Source organism: Molothrus aeneus, chromosome 9 (genome assembly GCF_037042795.1).
Source record: "Molothrus aeneus isolate 106 chromosome 9, BPBGC_Maene_1.0, whole genome shotgun sequence".
Lineage (NCBI taxonomy): Eukaryota > Metazoa > Chordata > Aves > Passeriformes > Icteridae > Molothrus > Molothrus aeneus.
Window position 1 is genome coordinate 16,766,554 of NC_089654.1, and position 20,226 is coordinate 16,786,779.

Consider the following 20,226-nt stretch of genomic DNA (forward strand, 5'->3'; position numbering starts at 1 on the left):
TTAAACTACTAATTTTACATTTTCAGAATAATGTTTTTAAAAATGTTATCACAATACAAGATGAAAACAATACATAAATGTTTAGACAACTTCTGCTTCTTAGTAAGGGAAGCCATATTATAGTGAAACTTGCCATTTTAATACTGCAGTTCATAAATCTCCTCTGAACTTATCAATATTTCAAATTTGTTTTTATGAGTTACTGTAAAGGATCACATTCACTATCTAGACCTGCAAACCCTACCTTTTCAGCAGCACTTCAATATGTGTCATATTGCACAGCAGAAGGTATGAAGGACTAGAAGAGAAGAATCCAGCTACATTAAACTGCATGAGCCATATACATTTGCACATAATTAATATATTTGACAGGATTAGTACTCTTTTAAAAAATTAAAATCTCTTTCTAAAATTATTGATTTTTAAATAGACAAAAAATTGTAAGTCAAATCACTGTTAAGAACTCTTTTGGGAAAACTGGCTATAGATATGTAAATGAACAATTAATACACATTAATTTTCAGCACGTGACTAATCATAGTAGTTTCTTTTAAAGGACAGCTCATCTAAAATTAAACTACACCAGACTAATCTGCAGGAGTATGTTCTTTATGTAACATAAGTTACATAAAATATAAATGCTTAAATGTTGACATAAAATTAATACTATTGAAATACAGTTTTCATCCATAACTATTCACAAATAAAGTTCTCTTCCGCTCAGAAAAAATCTTCAAAGTACAGACTTGCGATAAGCAAGAAAGAATTTTAGGTTTTTCTTACCTAAAAACCACTGGAAAGCATTCAACACCAAAATGCTGAACAAACATCAGGTATGACAGACATGCCAAAGAATCAGCAGAATTCTTTCGCTCTATGTCTGCAAACTCCTGATTCTCCCAGTGTGGACTTTTGCCTTTACGATGTACAAACACTAAGGGTATCAATTCTCCTACATTCCACAAAATGTCCTAAAAAATAAAAACACATTTCCTATAGTTGCCTTTAAAGTAACTGTATGCCAATTAAGTTTTAAAGCTCTAACTGTATTTACATACATTCTCTTCTACAGCATGGATGTAAATTAATATAAATGTTACGTTTGTAATATATAAATATGTGGCATTTATGATATATGCATACAAACACACACAAAAAATCCTGGAGGAAAAAGAACTAGTGTTAGAAAAATGTTACACACAGAAGTTAGCAAAAGAGAGAATGAAGACCACCTGCAAACTCCTAGTTCAGCTTCCTTATCCCCAGTGCTACGAGTAACAACAGATTCATGAAAACATTATGTTACAAAATCTCTGTGTTTCTCAGATCACAGAATACTCAGTACTTTGGTTTTTTCTCACTAATCAATATGGAACACAACATTCAGCTGCTAAAGGCAAGCCCTGATTTAAAGTTAGATTTGCTTTGTATGGCCTTTCTTTCCCATGATGCACAACACAAGGAACCCCTGACATTTGTACATCAGAAATTCTACAGGGGTTACCCCCTCACACCCTCCATGTGGCTGAGGACATAGTGTAACTCCTCTTGAACATATTACAGAGAAATGGGGAGATCAAGGTCAGCTCACTATTTGGGAGTTGTCCAGACCTAACATCCAGGATGGCACACTTTGGAAAATTAGGATTATGCACCATGTCATACAGCCTAAGCATGACTTCCTGCCCTTAGCTTCAGCTCTCACTACCTACAGCCATAAACAGAAGTTTACTGAGAAAGAGAAGAAAAGCTGATTCATAATTAGGATTAAAAACATGGTTTCAGACTGTGCCCAACAGGAAAGGCAGGATATACCTTCCACAGCCCATTAAGTCACCCCACTAACCAATACAGAAATCAAAATGAGCACTAGAACAAATGACAGGCAGCGGTGAGCTGGACCACTGGTTCTGCACACACTGTAATCAATTCCCACTGCGCTCACCGTAATTTCAATTGCAAAATGCCGAAAAGGATGTTCTTCAATGCCCTCAAGGCGTTCAAGCTGAGCTGCCAATAATGGGTATTTCAGGCTTTGCATACAGCTGGAAAAGAAAGGAGTGGAATAAATCACCAGTACAGTCACAAATACAGACTATGATAGTGTCATTGATGACCAAGAATAATGCCTATATTCATATCAGCTGCTGCTATTCAAGGTATTCCAAGGAGAATCAAAAAATAAAAACCCAACATCTCCTGTAGAAGCTTTACTTAGATTTCACCTCCAGACTATGATTGTTCTCACTGTTAGAAATTTGAGGAACAGAGGAATACCAACTCAGCTTCACAATGCAGCAACTAATAGTTCTTTACCATTTCCCTCTACTAAACAGAAAGAATGAATATATAAGATCTATTTAGGGGTTCTTTATCAAAATCCCACGCGAGTTAGATATATGTTGGCAGCATTGTAAAACACTAAAAGATTATTTATTTGCTACCTATATAATAAATGTCTACTATTCATTTTGTTAAGTTACAGGAAGATATAGCACAGACATAAAATGCTCACAATTTTATTAATTCTTCTTTCAGCTCCATGTCATTGTATTCTGATGATTTTTCCATATTTTTAACAACTTCATTCACAAAAGGTTTAGCAAAGTCCACCACTGCATTACAACATTGACAGAGACCAAGTTTATCTTCTTGTATTTGTTGTTTTGTATAAGGTACAGGTAAGGGAGTGAGCTGATTCATAATCATGGCCAATGACAAACCCACTGAGTAGGCCTTCTTGTTCTGAAGTTTCAAAAGCACTGGGGAAAAGAAAATAAAAAAGGGGAAAGAAGAGAGAACATTTTGAGACATTAACTTATTACTAACTCAGTAGAGGAAAACATGAAGAAAAACAACGTGACTAGGAAAAAAACCATTTTGTTTTCAGAGAAGGGGAGGGACTGACACCTGAAATCACATGAGCAAATCCAGCAAGACTAAACATCATCACCTAGTTCAATATACTGTAGTTAACATGGCCATGTATTTGCAAATAACAGATATTAAATCTGGCACACATTTCAATGTTCTTTCTTTCTCCACAGCACCAGGATGAGGACTAAAAAAATGTTTTCTAGAACTGGGCTAAGTGAAGTGATACATATCTGGCCCAGAAAATGCATTTATTATTTGACTCCTTTTGTGCTTGGCAAAACCAGAGACAACAGCCCAGTTTTTCTGCTGAGAACTGACTCTGGTTTTTACTCCATGGCAAAAATAACAAGACACTCTTCCAGGCTGAGGAAGCAGCACCAGAGGCTCTCCATTTAACTGGACTCAGTGCAGACTAATTGCAGATTGGCTATCCAAAAAAGTCACACATTTCTCTTGTTAAATTCTAACATAATACAATAACATGTCCTGGAGATTGCTACAATCAGACTTCAACTTGATACACAACACTTCATTTCATCTCATCTAAGAAAACAGAAACTACTGCTTGTTACCTACTCATAGAGTGGCCAAACCCAACATTTTAAATTTTCATATGTAAGCCAGAATAACAATCCCCCCTCACCAATAAAGTATTTCAACATGCTTCAATCAAAATTATAATTTTTTAAAGTTTTATACTTTAAAAAATAGAATTGTATGTTTTAAAAGTCAAATAATGAAGAATTTCGCAAATCCCTGTGATTCCTTATTTCTCCAACAAAAGTAGGAGTGCTTTACACCTCTAAAGGACCTCTAAAGTGCTTTACACACCTGCCAAAGGACCACATTCTTGTAAATGATGAAAAATAGCTGAATATTGCTTTTTCAACTGATGCTATTAGTTCCATCTAAAATGTTTTTCTAACAGGCCAATATAAGTATGAAATTTAGGCCTTGTGTTATTTTACAGAATATAATAGACTGTAAAGCTTGACAGGATGGATTTATTCTGAAGTCATTCCAGCAAAGGCTAAACTAAATTGATAAATAAATGAGAAAATAATTTAATTCAGAAATCACATGATAGACAGAATCCCACCTGTCTGCAAAGGCTGAAGCAATAACATGACAGTTTGACACACTTGCTCTCCAGAGGTCTGCTCAATCTGCTCAAGTAAACCCAAAAAAAGTTCCTTTGGATTGCAGAGCTGGAAGAGAGGAACAATGCATATTTTAAATAACAATGGTCATAATGAAAAAATAAATCACATGCAATACAGAAGTTCCTGAATGTCAAGAGAGAAGATCTGAACATCCAGGATAAGATTTAAGAAAACAAATATGAAACAGTAAGTACATGCCTACAATTAACATCTACTGTAGAGCATACCTGTTGTACACTTTCATATGAGCTGAAAACATATAATAGTAAAAACTGACACTAAACCTGATTTTAATGGGCTGTAAAAACCTCACAGTACCTTTGCAAAGTAATCCTTCGGAGCAGAGAGAGAAGTAGAATTTGAGTGTGAATTTAACTCAAGCTATAAAGTTTGCAAGTTACTTTTGGAGTGCATAAATGAAAGAAAATGAGTCTTTTACAGGTTAAAATACTCCATCAGAATCATCAGGTAATGTTTCTCCTATTGAGGAAGGGTGAATGATTTAAGGAAAAGACTTTTCCAAGTGAATCATAGAATAGAGAACAACAAATACTATTCAGACAGAGATAAGTGGAAAATGGCAAGGTCGTGCAGAATGGTTTTGAAACAACTAAAGAGAGAACATGAAGGGAGAAACCTTGAATTAGATACTAGAAAACACATTTAGCAACATACTGTAAGTTTTACTACTGCTAGCTAACTCAGGTAAGGTTGTGTCCTTCAGATCAACTTAGCTCATTTTCATGTGAAAACCACACCTCTGATGCTGAGCCTACCACTTCCAAACAAAGAGTCTTACCCACTGAACATGCACCATGAATTCAGAATTCTCTCTACCTTCAAACTGAGGTGAGGGAATGTTAAACTAAGAGCAGCTTACCCAAGTAGTGATGTAGATTCATTATGCAAATATTGTCAGAATCAAATTGTATAAACATGTTTGTGTAACCAGCCTTTGATGTACTAGTTTCATGGATTAGTGATCAAGCACCCCTTTTTGTGCAGAACTTCCCTAACATTGCTGTCTCATAACCATGTATTTCAAAACCATACCTGTGCCAACTGATCTAGTATCCTCAGGCAGTGTTCTCGCTTATCATCTTCTTGTTTATACATAAAAATACATCTAACAAGAGGAGAAATGAGATTCCAACCCATATTCTTGATGATAACCTAAAAACCAGATATTCAGAGAATAAACCAAAACTAGATGTCTTTTAAACCCAGAAAGATTGTATACATAAAGACCAAAAGCAACAACAGATCAATGTCCTGGTTCTAACTATTACTGCCACTGTCATTGAATCTTTAGCAACTGTTACCATTATTTGACACACATTGTATCCTCTGCCCATACCTACAAACACAGCGACGTATTTTGTATCGTTTTCTTCTAATTATTGACATGTCAATATATACTTCTAAATGTCCATGACAATACATTTAAAACAGGACTGAGCAGAGGAGTTGTGCTGAAAGAACACTTGGACAAATTATTCATGAGGGGACTGAGACTTTCAGTTGTTACTCCAAACTCACAAAATTCAAAACCAGATTGTGAACCCCATGTAACATTGCTAAAATATTCTACCTTTCACTTTCTGAACTTCCTATTTATCTCTGTTCAATTTGGTATATTGTTTCAGTATCTCTAATGTCCACAGACATTAGTATTTCAAATTAGCATCAGCCTAGTTGGCTCCTATAATTGGCCAATATTATTATATCCATTTCTGGTAGGCTGACCCCCAACAGCAACTAAGCACCCCTCAGCTCCTTGCTTGCTCTTGTCCCTCAGAGGGATCAGGGCAAGAGTCAAAAGAGCAAAACAGAGGAACTCTGAAGATGAGATAAGGCCAATGTAATAAGTGAAAGAGAAAAGACAGCAGAGCATGATGGGGAATGCTGCAGATCAACTCCCACGAGGAGAGCAATGCCCAGCCAGCCTCCAAACAACAGCTGCTTTGGAATGGGTCCCCATCCACATGTCTTTACTGCTGAGCACAGAGTTGTATGGTATGGAGTATCTCACTGCTTTGGGGCAGCTGTCCAGCTGGGCCTCCTCCCAAACTCCCTGCTTACTGGGGGCAGAGGGAGAAAGGGAGAAGGCCTTGATGCTGCACAAGCACTGATCAGCAGTAGCTGAAACACTGGTGTATTATCAGCACCTTCTTGGTCACAAATCTAAAAAAACACAGCACTATGCAGGCTGCCATGAAGAAAGCCAACTGCATGCCAGCTGGACCCAGTACACCACCTGAAATCCCTGTCCTGTGGAAGTGGGACACTGTCTGTTTCTCCTCATTATGCTTTCCTGCTTCATTTTCTCTCTGCTTCACTCACAGAAGAGTTATTAATGGCTTTGTTAAGATTACCATGGCTTGGGTTTCTGTGAGCTACCTGAATACAGAATTATGTGCACTTAACACAGAGCAACTCAGTAGCTATTCATATGTACAGCCTTGCTCCACAGAGAAAGTAGCTTTTGCCTCTTAATAAGCAGTTTTATATTTAATGATGTTAATAAACACTAATATGTAGTGCAAACTTAAACTCACCTTGTTTTTCTCATTTTGAATTACTTCTAATAACTGAGCTGCATATCCATCTTCCAAACACTTCTGACCTGCTACCTGAAACAGATTAAAATCTTCTCCTTTGAAATTAGCTTCTTCCAGAATTTGCTAGAAAGAAAATATGAATGTTTAACTCCATACTTATCAAAGTCAATTAAGAAGTAAGAAAATCCATGCTTTCATTTCAAAATTAAATGTAGTATCATTGTAACTTTTATACATTTTCTACATATTAAAAAGCTACCAAGTTACTACAGAAGACAAGGCAGTATTTCAATACCACTAAGTCTAGACTACAGCATTCTCTTTGGAAGATGTGTTTTCTACAACTACCAGCTTTTGTTCCTAGGTACAAGACCAATTCCATCTCCAAGAAGCAGAAATAACCAAGCATCTTGGGATAAGCACCACAGAGAAGTCAATGAAACATGGAGGCTGAACTCAGCTGCCTCATGAAGAGTTCTAACAACTGACTTGTCTTTTGAGGGCATTTTGGCTTTAATTCTAATGTATGAAAAGAAATCACACTACTGACACTTGTTACTTCTAAGGAAAGAAAACTACTTACACATCTTTGTATTATGGCTTGAAGTTCATCAACTGCCATTACAGTTTGACTGTGTTCTTCTGGCATGAAAATTTATTATAAATTAAAGAGGGCAGTATTATATCACACGAACTTAAAACAGAGGCTGAAAAATAATCACATTATCAAAAAAAAGTTAATGGAGGAATAAGAACAATCTAGACAAATATTAAGACTACATAATTAGAATAAGGGAAAATTCATTTTTACAAAGTATATTATTCTACTCCCCATATTTGCAGGAGACAGAATTACAGACAGGAAACAACCTGTATTCTCTGTACAGGGAAACAATTTTTCAAGTACTATCTGGGTCATCTTAAGAAGTGTGAAGGTTTCAGTGACACATACATGGAAAACTGCAGCTCACACAGAGCAAGTGTGCACACCCATGACACACTACATTTTCTGTGACTATTCTGACCAGAGGAGCTTCTGCTCAGCCCTGACTGGAACACACTAACCCGATATATGTGAAGGCACTGATCCAAACACCATGCCAGTTTATAGCCACAGTCCAGTCAAGATTACATATGCAGTTTCATTTATTTTTTTTCTAGTGTCTAGGTTGGACTAGTTCAGTGGATTTTTATCTCTAGGTATTAAAATTTAAAACCTTCTTGCTAAAAGCAACAAAGTTCTACACTTGAGTAATGTCAAGTACATACCAAGTTTTACGTAGCCAGGACCATGAATTACAAATACAATCAAGCCTGGTTATCCTCTGTGATCTATCATAGCAGCAGTCATAATCTTTATGGTTTTAAGTAATGCCATGGGCCTAAACCTGGTTATATGATCACTATGACTGTCAATTACCCCTACACCTGGTTAACTAGATAACTATTCATCAAAACACAGGCGTCTACATGCAATGTCCTCAGCCTTTCTTCTTATGTTTGACCGAATGTGGTGGGCTGACACTGGCCAAACACCAGCTCACCTACATGAGACAATACACAGATAAAGAACCTATCTAGATGCTCACAAAGGGGGACAACTCACAAAAGCTTAAAAGGCATCTGTGTGTGACTTTCTTATTCAAAGAATAAACAACTCACTTTCTATTTTTCACGGCCCATTTTGACATCTGTATGTCACTGAAACCTATCCTTTCCAGCCTGTCATTTTAACCAGATCATTACCACATACTTTCTTATCACACGTTGTACTATTTAAGCTTTTTATTTTACAGAATGTTACTAATCCCACCAAAATAATTTAACATACTTTCGAACGCCAGTACTGTTGCATTTTCAGCCCTCAGTAACTTCACAATGTACTTACAGCCTGGAAGCGCGCCCCAAGCACCCACCGTGTGGCAGGGATTTACTGGCTGAGCTCGCAGATGGTCTCCGGCCTTAATACTTAATCCGGTTTCCAGCTGAATCTTTTAGGAGGTTTCAGCGGCAAGTGGACAGCATCTGAATCATGTGAAACGTTCTATTAATACTCACCAAACTTCCTCCTAATAAACAGATACCCCGGCCCCTTCTCTGGGCGATACAACACCCAGGCTGGGACGAAAAGGCTGCCAGCCTCAGCCTGTAAACACACGGCTGAATGAAAAGCCACAAGGGCACGGCACGGCACCGCACCGCCTCACCTCACCTCAGCCCCTGCCAGAGGAACCCTTCAGCTCCGCGCTGCCGCCTCTCCCGGCACCGAGAGCGGCACCGCACCGCCTCGCCTCAGTCCCGGCCAGAGGAACCCCTCAGCTCCGCGCTGCCGCCTCTCCCGGCTCCGCCCCGGGTGAGAGGTCGGCGGGCGGAGCGGCGCTGATGGCGATGATGGCGGCCGGGACGGGCAAGCCCCGCCGGCGGCGCGCAGGTGGGCGCCGGGATCGCGCGGCAGCCCCCGCTCCCCCCGCCTGGCCCTTTGGGCTCTCCCTGTGCCCCAGACCGGCACAGCGGCGGACTCGCCCAAGCCGCCATGCCGAGGGGAGCGGCGGGCCGGCCGCGCTCGGCTCTGTGGGCCTGTGCCGGGCCGGGTACGGGGCCGTGGTGAGGACGGGCCGGACGAGGCGAGGCCGGGACCCTTCGTCCCCTCAGGCCCTGAAGGGCCGGCCCGCCCCAGCCCGCTCTGAGCGGCAGGGCCAGGCTGTGACGGCGGCCGTGCAGCTGAGCGGTCCGAGCGCTGAGTCCTGCCTAGAGCGCTGCGTCCTTTCCAGGGTAACAGCGCCGTATCTCCCCTGCTGTTGCCCTTGTCGTGGCGGAGCGGCTGCCCGGAACACCCGCCTCGGGAGCTGGGTCAGGGCGCCGTCCTGGGCGCCTCCGAGAGCGGCAATAGCGGCTCCGTGTCAGGTGCCGGCGTTGGAGCCGGCCCGGAGCAAAGCCCTGCGGTGGGGCAGCTGTGGGGACGGCCGGGGTAAAACTGGGCTTTACCAGCTGGGTAAAGAGACACGGGGGGTGTGGCGGGCACAAAATTGTTGTCAGAATTTTTTCCCTTTTTTTTGTATGCAAAACATGGTGAATGAGAGTATGATACGAGTTGGGCCTGTCTGTTTTCGCACTTTAAAAAGTGTATCTAACTGGTTGCTGCATACCAGCTTACTGAAATCACAGCCATCAAAAGCAATAATAATTACTAAGAAATTATATTGGTTGTGCTTACAGTTTAGAGTCTTTAATATTTTTCAGGTTCCAACATCTTCCACTGTTAAGAAAGTACGCTAACTTGTATATTTGATTTCTAGGAAATAAGCATTCAGCTGCTCAGAAAAATGAAGATGCTGCCCAAAGGTATAATTTCTGAGAAACAGTATGTGGTGTTTGTATTCTTTTGCCTCACTTTGAAATTGCAGTCTCTGTGCTGCAGAGGCTTTGCTTTTTCAGAGTACCACGATCAACTTCAGTAAATCACCGGCATCAACATCATGTAGGACACGTTTGGAGTGATGCTGCATAACTTCTAACAGCATGCGCATCTGAGCATTGTGTCATATACTAAAAGTTTGTAATCGAACATCCAAAATTGTATTTCTTTAGTCTGCAGTGCTTGCTTTTTGCTGTCTTAACTTCTTTACATACTTGCTATTTATAATTATTTACATCAAAAAACACTCAGGAGGAGGCATTTGTTCATTTTATTCCTACCTTTACTTTGTAACCTCACAGTCATGTCCTAGTTCTTTTTTTCTTCCCATTCTTCATGTCTTACCCAGTTCCTATTTTCCTGACAACACTCCATAAATTGTCCCAGGTTCTTTGTCCAGCCGGTTCTGGATTTCCCTCTTGCAAGAAAGTTTGGGGAGTGTATTGCAATATAGTAAGAGTCAGTACTTTTCTTGGCCAGCAAATAAAGCAAACCAATATAAAATATGTAACCCTTTGTAGTTGTAGCAGAATTACTAGTCCAGTTACTTGTTGCCTGTTTGGCCAACATGGTATGATACAGAAAAATATAAGCTGTATTTCAGAAAAAAAGATAAAAATACGATTAGAAAATTGTTTATGGAAATCTGCCTTCTGTATCATTCAGTGTCTGTTCTGTTACAGGAAAGCAGCTCTGGAGGCTGCACTGAGACACAAGATTGAATGTGAGAAAAAAGCATTGTCTATTGTTGAGCAGCTCCTGGAAGAGGACATTACTGAAGAGTTCCTTCTAAATTGTGTAGGTGTTGCAAGTTTTTATACTGTTTTGTATCATTGTGTGGTACTTTTAAAAAAAGTTTTTGGAACAATTTGCTGCAGTTTAAAATAGCCAAACCATTGATTCCCTCTTTTACCAGCTCTGGTAACAGTTTCCATATTTTTAAGGGTTCTGCAGTGAAAACATGCAGGACTGTGTACATTAATGAATCCTCACTCTTTTCTCACAGCCTTTCTTTATACCTCTGTGGTTCTGGACTGATAGATGAACTTGAAAAATTTAGGTTCACATCATACCATCAGTAAATTGACACAAAGTCTCTATAAAGCACCACAGTTACATGGCAGCAGAGTTTTGCTGGAATGGTATAATGATTATTCTTGTTAAGGTTGTAAATAGGCTGATTAATAGGGGTACAAAACATGTAAATAGAGGAAAATTACAGAAATAAGTGCCACTCTAGAGGCAAAACTCTGCAGGTTTTTTGTATATGTAAAAAAGAAATGCCCAGGTCTGTTTTCCTTCTCTCTTTGCCCTTTTACCTTTTCTACTGTGTAGGTTCTCAATGTTGTTTATTAAATTTAATGGATAACTGTTACAAAATTTTAGATATTTATATGCTTAAGAGATGTTTTGAGTACAAAACTGGCAAGTTTTCCCGTATCTGTGGTTGAACTATTTTCTTGTCATTTTAGGGAAAATGTATTACTCCATCTCACTATAAAGACGTTGTTGATGAGAGGTCTATCATCAAACTGTGTGGTTATCCTCTATGTCACAATAAGCTGGAAAACGTAAGTTGCTTTTCCTTAATGCTGTTATCAAAGGAATCTTTTCACAATTTTTATTCTCTTGCATTTTCTTTTTAATTTTAAACTTAGACTATTAAGCACAGATTACTGTCAAGTAAGGAGCCAGGCATTAAATAATTCCATTTCAGTATAATCCTTCTGAAGTGAAAGGTGAAATTTGATGAGTAGACAGCAGTTCTTGTATGACAGAATCAGTTACTGTATGATCAGAATCACAATGCGTGTGTCTGTTCTGACAGGGATAAAGATGAACGAGTCGTGGCTTCATGGCCTTCCTTTGTGAATGGAAAAACTTGGAAATCTTGTTCTTCTGTCAGTGCAGCAACAGATGTCTATGAGAAAGATTGAAATGAAAAAACAATACAATGCAGGGATATTATTATGTAAATGCATGTGTATCTGCTATGAAAATGTATGTCAACTGTGCTAATATGAAAGTCACCCCTCTTTGGGTGTGATGTGTGAGAGCTTAAGCAGAACTCAGAGGTCAGTTAGATAACCTGTGATGTAATACCAGTGCCACATGTGCTTATCTGAAAACATTCAACTCATGTGCAAAACAATTTACTGTTTTGGACTTCATCTATTTGCTTAGATGTTAATTTCAAAACTGTTACAGTTTGCATAAGTTCCTCTGGGTTTGTCTGGGTGGTTGTGGGGGTCTCACAGTTCAGTCTCACATGCATATAAATAGATCTGGATTAAGGAAGGACCTGTTGCTGACCTAATTGCTCAGCCCTTACACATGAGGAAAGCTTCTGCCATGGCAGCTCCCTTGTTTTATGTTCAGCACTGGTTTTCTTATAGCTGTGGAGCTGCCTTTTACTGATTAATGAGATGTATATGATTAAAGTGCCATTCTTACATCTGAGAAGGTGCAACATCAGAAGAATTGAGATTAAAGGTGGTTGTAGTATACAGTTCAGTTAAATAGAATATATTGCACATACCCAAATATGTGAATTAAGAACGATGTTTTCTCTGTACTCATGATGGAACTGACAGTCTTGCTGATGAAACTATATTATTTTAGGTGCCAAAGCAGAAGTACAGAATTTCAACAAAAACGAACAGAGTTTATGATATCACTGAAAGAAAGGTATGGTAATAAGTGTATTTCTAGAATGTGTTAATGGTGGCAACATCAGAAATGCATTTTGTAACAGCATTCTTACAGTGGCTTGATTCAGAGGCAAATATGTTTGGTTCTTATGAAAATAATTTTCACAAACTGTGGAAGTTTTTTGTGCATTTCACTTCCTAGATTATATCTTTAGTGAGACAAAATACATGGTTTTCTAAGTTTAAACATAAGATGAAAAGTTTTACTTGGATAGGTGTTTGAATGTGGCACAGCTGATCTGTTAAAGGCATTTGTGAAGAAGTGTTTTTTATTTTGCTCCAGCATAGTCAGTGAGCTTTAGCAGGGTCAAAGTGCAAATCCTTTTCAATCACTGAAGTTTGCAGTAGTGTAGTACAAGTTACATCTTACATATCCCTTAATGTTCTTTTTTGGGGAACATTTGGGTTTCTTTTTTGAGGACTTTTCAACATAAAACCTAACTCTTGACAAAATGTTTCTTTCTGGAAGCAGATTCACACATAGTTGCATAAAAGTCATCTTTGCCATTTCACAGGATACACAGTCACCTACAGGCACGTAGACACTAAATTATAACATAAATGTTTCCAGTTACAGAACAAATTTCTTCAGTGTCACTAGTATGCATTCCTTTCCTCTGATTAAAAACTCTGGGGTACACAAAACTTTAGGAATTGCTTTCATAAGCAATCGGGCAAGACTCCAACAAGAAGTTCGATGTTTTGTGTTCTTCCCTTGTGATGCAAGTTCGCAAATCTGTTTTTCAAAGATGCTGCAGATTTTTAGGTGTTCTAAGTATTGCAAAATAGCAGGTTCTGTTCCTAACAAAAATTTTCATTATTAGACATCTGAATTGGATTGTATGTTTTTCAAACTGTATGAACAGCATATTGGGTTATGGGTTCCTCTTTGAAGAGTTTGGTTTGTTGGGGCTTTTTAAAATTATTGTTATATAGGATCCAACACTGGTTTGCTTCTCACTGTGTAATAAAACTGCAGAAAGCAGAAAAATGGGGAAGAAAGAAGTAGCTAACTGTGGCTTATGTGGAATGGGATAGACCTATTTGATTCATTGGATTTCTCAGGTGAACTGAAAACCTGGCCATAGGCTTGAAAAGAAACATGTATTGGTACTTAATTTTACAGGCATTAAAAGAAATTACTGTTGCACCTTTCTATGTATTAAAGTTGGCCTTAGTGGTGTTTTCTTGCTTTCTCTTGTTGCCAGTGCTTTTGCAGCAACTTTTGCTATAGAGCATCTAAATATTTTGAAGCTCAAATTTCCAAAAGTCCAGTGTGGATGAGAGAAGAAGAAAAGTAAGTATAATCTTACACATTCATTGCACCTTTTGAGAATATTATTTCTCTGTGCATCTGCAGTGGTAATTAAGGGCTGCAGCACATCAAAATGATTTGGCTGAAGCAGAGGTAGCTGATGTTAACATGTTAGTTTAGCATGGTGTTTGTTTTAGAAGTGTTGTAGCTGTATGGATTACAGAAATTGGCATGGTTCAGTACTACTCTCATCTGCTTAGCAGACGTGACCATGTTAGTTTAGAGGGCTGACTAGTCAGAAATAATAGTTAACTCCTATTTAAAATGGACTGACTGGGATTGAATTTTTACAAACAGGTTGGAATAATCTTACTCTGTTACAAGAGATTTTCTAATTATAGCACAGCACTTGGCATTCATCTTAAGCTTAGACAGTGAATGCTTGCACCTGAAGCAGTCTATAACATGAAGAGATTTTTTATCCAGTCTTAAGTTCTGATTGCCCATGTCTTGTTCTTCCTGCAATACACATTTTGGAACAGTGTATTCAGTCCATGTTCCCATCTTAGGAAACACAGGCTTGCAAATAATCAGTGGAGCCAATGGGTGTCACTGTTGAACAACAAAGACTGGCATAGAGACTGTTCAGTAAATTTACTCAGCTTTCATTCTCCAAGATGCTACTTTTCATAGTCCCTGGCTTTCAACAAAAGAAACCAGCTGGAGTTATATGTGTCATATGAAATATATGATCAATGAGAGAAGAGCTTTAGAGCAGCCTCATCAGATCTGAGGTGTTCTAGTAGGTAAAACTAGACTCTTCGTTAAATGTTAAAGTTTACCAGTGCTTTTTAGGTAATGTTTTGCTGTTGTCACGAAAAGTGTTTCTAAAATCTCCCTTTATTCTTCACATCAAAAAAGTACAGTTCTTTTATGCCTGACATAGTTAATTATTCTGGGTTGGTGGTGGGGAGGCGGTATTTGCAAAAAAACAAACCAGCAAACTCCCAGATAGTTCTTGGCTAGCTACAGCTCTTTGCACAACCACATACATGTGTACACACTGACATGGCAGAAAAGACTACAACCTCCACTTAAAACTCCAAAGAAGAATTATATGGAGCTAATAATTTAAATCACTCTATGTTATCACCTTTAGTTTCCAAATTCAGTTTATTGATATGAGTGGTGCAGCTTTCCTGCAGGGTCTTTTATATACTGAAAGGTGTTAGAACACTGACTTGCATTTAGTGTCTGTTTAAAAGGTTTTCTTTCAGTCATAAGATACATTAGATTTTTAACATTTGGTATTGGATAAGAGGAATAGGACTGTCATGCTGCCTCATAACTGAAGTAGATTAATTGCAATAGGGCTTTGGAAAGAAACTCGTCAGAATTTATTTAGTAATATTTTTAGTTTCTAGAAACCTTTGAAAACCGTTTTCTTTAAAAAATATATAACTTGACAGCCTAATTTTTAACAAAGTAAAATTTAAAATAAGTAAAAATATATTGAATATTCATATTTTTACATTAATTGGAACATTTTCCTATAATTAGCCCAGAATTGTCTTTACTATAGGAACCTTATGATCTATGAGGATCTTGGCATGTTCTCTTGTTTGAAGAAGAGACCAAAGGGTGATCTGCTTTGAACAGAGGGTGTTGGACTAGAATATCCTCAGATATGCCTTCCAAACTTAACTGTTTTTGTATTCGTGTGTATTTCAAGAGAATAGATTTAGCAGGAAAATGTTCATTCTGTTTTCTTTTTCCAGACCACCCGACATAGAGCTGCTGAAGGAGGGACAGAGGTACACTGAACAATTTTTTTGTTGTTAGATGCACTTATAGCTAGAAATTTAGCATCATAGCAGATGCAAAGGGAATCTTTGATTTGTTGTGTTATAAAAAAGACCTTACTAGAACCTATGCAAAGGTTTTTTTCCTTTGTGATTCTAACCCAGCATATTTGATCTGTATGATTTAGTGTACAGCTGCTCTTGGATTGTGTGTCTTAATTGAGCCTGTTGAAATCTGAAACAAATACACTGTTTGTACTTTGAATATTTCATGCCATCTATTCTTTATAAAGAAAATTATGCCAATTATATGTGATGAAAGCTTCTGTACTTCTTAATCTAAAAGGTCTATATGAGCCAAAATGAAATCACGCTACTCTGTCATCTCGCTGTACCTCGCTGTGCATTGACTTTCTGTTTGTTTTCTTTAGCAACGTGTTGCCATTAGGTGGCAAACTTATATATGCTGAAACAGCTCAGCTGTCCCCCTGATTTAAGGGTACTATATTCCCACATGTGTTAACATGCCTGTCTTCATTTTAAAATTGCACTATTCATGATGCTAAGTCTGACATTGTTCTGTCTTTAATAATGTCTTGTTTATACTGTTCTTTTCTAACTACCAATAATCAGCTGAGAACTCACTTCTCTAAATAGTCTCTATGCTTATCATTTTGATTGTAGAATAGTACAACTCTTAGAGTTCAAGAGGGCTTTTAGAAGAGCACATGATTCTTAAAGCAAAAAGTTACACTTCTGCTATAAGGGGGGAAATGCTTTGTTTATCATTCTTTCATGAGAATAGAAGCTATTGCAGATAAAAGCCATTTCTTATTTCACTGATGATTTGTGTTTTCTTTTGTAGTGGACAGTCTGGAGAAGAGGTGAAACTACGTGATGAAGTAATTAAAGCATCTGATATTGAAAATCCTAGGATATCTTCAGATCCATGTGAATCTCATTCTCATGACACAGCCAGTGACAGCAGTACTGATACTGAACAAGAATTTATTTCCTCTGTCCTACCAGGAAGTCAGTCAAGTTCAGCCAATTTTGCACAGCAATTGCACAGAAAAAGCATCCTCAAAAAGAAGCCTGCTCAGAAAGTCCATGCCAGCCCTGAAACTGAAGATGCAGATGTGGTAGAAGCCACTGAACAACTCTCTCATTGTAAATTAGACACTCAGGAAGAAAGACACACTTGCTCTGTTCATAATGAAGTAACTGCACCACCTTCAGACAATACTGCTTCTGGAAAATCGAGTGCTTCAGAAATCTTTGAAAATACGTATGGATCACAGATAGTTTTTCTAGGTGTGAGCAAAAGAGGAGCAGAACATCTTAAAAAAACATTAGCTAAGTCAATAGAACATAAAAACCCTGAACTGAGGCATCCAGTTAATTCCAAAGGCAGTTTACTAGAAGTACTTAGGCAAACACTTATGGAGTGGAGAACTGAGGAAACTTTAAAATTTCTCTATGGCCCAAACTATACTTCTTTGTGCTCATCAGAGTGCATAGCATCTGTCAGCCAGGAGACTGAAGAACTTGATGAGGATGACTTAGATACACCTGATGATCTCAGCACTGTTGCTGTAGGGGAGCCTGAAAACAGTTTGAACTACTCTTTACCTTTCACAGGCTCAAGTGGAATAGTTAAGCCTGTGCCTAGTTATGAAAAGTTAAAAGAAGAAACAGAGCTCCTAGAACTCCGAGTAAAAGAGTTCTATAAAGGAAGGTGCGTCTTGGCTGAGGAGGCAGCGACACAAGCGCAGGAAGGGGAACATCCCAGCAAAGACAGCGTAAGTGTCTGCTGTAACAATGTGGAGGCTGTATGAAGCCTGAATAGACCTTCAAAGAATTAGTACTTTGTTTCTGTTGTCATGAGTGGATAAGTATCTCTCATGGAGAAAGAGAAAATTCCATTAGCTGCATACTGTGGTTGCATCAGATTATGCAAGTGTCTGCCCATTAAAAAGGAGTTTGGGTTTTTTTTTCAGAGATAAAAGTTATTTAATGTTTAAATATTTATTGATTATGACATTTTTTATGTACTGACTTCAGTTAAACACTAGGTTATAGCTGTTAAAGTTTCTTGTCTAATACAGGATGATCAACAGGAAGATCTCACCTTCCCACTTGTTGATTCAAATGCACAAATGCAGATTAGGAAGCGAATTGTCCTTGAAAAACTGAGAAAAGCGTAAGTACCTTTTACTTTGGTGAATTGACGTCAGTCTGAAGTTGGTACTTGTTCATCATTGTTTTAAATAACAAACACATCCAAGGATGGGCCTGGCTCTTTCTAGGTGGCCCTAGTCATAACTTAAGCCCATTATTGCCCTAAAGGACTTACTTATTTCTGCAAGTCAGCTGTAGTCCAGTTGTAAGTGCCAGTTTGCACAGTCTGTAGGTACCAACTGCTTAAGTTTAGACTGAAAAACTTGAAATTGATTGAGAAGAGTTCAAATATTTGTCTTGTACATTAAGCATACTGTTACTTGTAAACAAATCCTTGTAATTGTTTAAGATAGGTCATACAAAGAGAGAGTTTCTAATGCGTGTTTGGATGGCTGGTATCAGTATGTCCCTAGCTACAACCACTAAAGGCCCTCACAATTGGATTTTAAAATTTGCAAACATCAGATCTTCTTCACGTACATAAAAGGGCTTTGGAGTCACACAAAAGAGATTAAGGCATTTCTGATGTAGCTGTTAGAATTATGAATCTGTCAAAGTTGGGAGAACCTTGAAAATATTCTCATTGTCAAGGCAGTGCAGATAGATGAGTGTTTGAAGGTCATGATTCTGTTTTAGGTAGGGGTATTTACTTTTCTGTCATTGTAGTTTGTGTTACCTGGCCAAACTAGGTTTTACAGAAGCCTTTTTTTTAACTTAAAGCCTTACAACCACCCCCCCCCCCCCCCCCGCCATCCCTGCCAAAATAAAAGGAAAATCCTTTCTGTTTTTCTCTACCTGCATCATGGGTGGATAGGCCACAAACATGGAATCAAACCATCCCCCAAGTGTCTTGTCTGTAAATGTCGATTGTTTTAAATTTCCTGAGCTGATGCAGTTGTTCTGTTACAATCAAGAGATAATTTTCATTGTGATAAAGCAATGAATATGCCCAGCATCATAAGAACCCTGTGTTCAGTTTTTGTAAAATATGCAGTCTTCCAGAATACTGATGCAGTAAGTGTTATGTGCATATAAATGCAAATCACTGGATATTCAAATACAAAAGAATTGTAATTATTTAACAAGTAAATAGAGGCAAAAGTTTAATCCTAAATGTAAAAAACAAAAGATTTTATTTCCATCATTTGGGAATCCTGACAACTAGTTAAAGAGTATGTGCAGTTTGTGTGGTCTATCCTTTTTATGCACGGATAAGTGAGGAGGAAACCTGTCTTTTCCTTTCTTTTGAAATTTTCTGGTAACTATCATCTAGATTTCATCTGCCAAGCTCACAGTGGACATTTCTGTTGCATCTGTGTGAGTCTGAGGTTAGCAGGTATATTATGTGTGAATACCCCATTTAGACATGCAGCTTCCTTTTGTAATTTTATTTTTCAGCCAAGTAAATCTAAACCTTCAAAAAATGTATAAGGCCTGTAGTCCTAATCCTCATACTTGTAAAAATACTTTTTCAGAACTGAAAGGTGAAACTAGTATGTATGTATGTAGAATTATATTTAAATCTCCACATTCACACAGAACTAGAGATTTTTAAAAACAAGTGGTTGTGAAGATGTTGGCCCAACCAGTGCACAGAGAGAGCTGAAATGAAAACTATAGGCCTGATCTGCTGCACAGAAGTCAATCTCTTTTCCTTTTTGCTAACCTTGATAAGCTTTGGTGGAAATCCTACTTCAGAAGAAATGAGAAAGAGAGGAAAATGTATATTGACTGGTGTCTTTTGCCTTCTAGATTATCTGCAGTTTTGGGCCCTCTTCAGATTGCTTCAGGTGATGTTTACACGGAGCTAAAAAATCTTGTCAAAACTTTCCGGTGAGTATTGGTCTTTACTTGGAGATTTTTATAAATAGATGAATTAAACATGCGGTTGAATGATTTGTGATTTGGGCACAGAGAGGAGGGCCCTATTGCAGATCTCCCCTTCTCTTGCTGCGTGTTCATGTAGGTAATGTCACGTTCCCTGTGGACTAACAAGTCAGCCCTTTCCCTGCTCCTGACAGTGGCTAGGTCACCAGGAGTATTTGTAGATTTTTAAAAACTAGGCCAGTGGTCTCTGGAGGATGCTGGTGAGTCTTTTAAAGGTTCTGCTACCTCGTCACCTCCTATTAAGCGTGAGTTTCTGAGATCTGTCCTTTTCTTTTGCTCTAGCTCCTTGCAGCTGGGCTAAATGGCTTAAATCTGATTAATAATTTTTACGAGTAACTTCTAGAGTCAGTTGGATCTGTCTTTTCCTGATTTCA

At 38.3% G+C, this 20,226-nt stretch overlaps 2 protein-coding genes across 3 annotated transcripts in view; one reads left to right on the forward strand and one right to left on the reverse strand.

Annotated features, from left to right (window-relative positions):
* The window catches only part of GLMN (glomulin, FKBP associated protein), an 18,096-nt gene extending 9,183 nt beyond the window's left edge, over nucleotides 1–8,913 (reverse strand). The window contains exons 1-10 of the mRNA XM_066555658.1: nucleotides 8,814–8,913; nucleotides 8,490–8,626; nucleotides 7,185–7,308; nucleotides 6,599–6,724; nucleotides 5,094–5,213; nucleotides 3,977–4,085; nucleotides 2,516–2,762; nucleotides 1,946–2,045; nucleotides 784–971; nucleotides 245–298 (exon numbers count right to left, since the gene is read on the reverse strand). Coding sequence (XP_066411755.1) covers nucleotides 245–298; nucleotides 784–971; nucleotides 1,946–2,045; nucleotides 2,516–2,762; nucleotides 3,977–4,085; nucleotides 5,094–5,213; nucleotides 6,599–6,724; nucleotides 7,185–7,250 — 1,010 coding nt within the window. The 5' untranslated portion in view covers nucleotides 7,251–7,308; nucleotides 8,490–8,626; nucleotides 8,814–8,913. The remainder of the gene's footprint in view (nucleotides 1–244; nucleotides 299–783; nucleotides 972–1,945; nucleotides 2,046–2,515; nucleotides 2,763–3,976; nucleotides 4,086–5,093; nucleotides 5,214–6,598; nucleotides 6,725–7,184; nucleotides 7,309–8,489; nucleotides 8,627–8,813) is intronic.
* A 61-nt stretch (nucleotides 8,914–8,974) lies between these two features.
* Nucleotides 8,975–20,226, forward strand: part of RPAP2 (RNA polymerase II associated protein 2) — a 33,094-nt gene continuing 21,842 nt past the window's right edge. For both annotated transcript variants that reach the window (XM_066556064.1, XM_066556065.1), the window contains exons 1-10: nucleotides 8,975–9,032; nucleotides 9,898–9,943; nucleotides 10,700–10,814; nucleotides 11,489–11,587; nucleotides 12,639–12,704; nucleotides 13,936–14,024; nucleotides 15,761–15,796; nucleotides 16,650–17,586; nucleotides 17,893–17,987; nucleotides 19,718–19,798. In XM_066556064.1, the coding sequence (XP_066412161.1) occupies nucleotides 8,984–9,032; nucleotides 9,898–9,943; nucleotides 10,700–10,814; nucleotides 11,489–11,587; nucleotides 12,639–12,704; nucleotides 13,936–14,024; nucleotides 15,761–15,796; nucleotides 16,650–17,586; nucleotides 17,893–17,987; nucleotides 19,718–19,798 (1,613 nt within the window). In that variant the 5' untranslated portion in view covers nucleotides 8,975–8,983. The remainder of the gene's footprint in view (nucleotides 9,033–9,897; nucleotides 9,944–10,699; nucleotides 10,815–11,488; nucleotides 11,588–12,638; nucleotides 12,705–13,935; nucleotides 14,025–15,760; nucleotides 15,797–16,649; nucleotides 17,587–17,892; nucleotides 17,988–19,717; nucleotides 19,799–20,226) is intronic.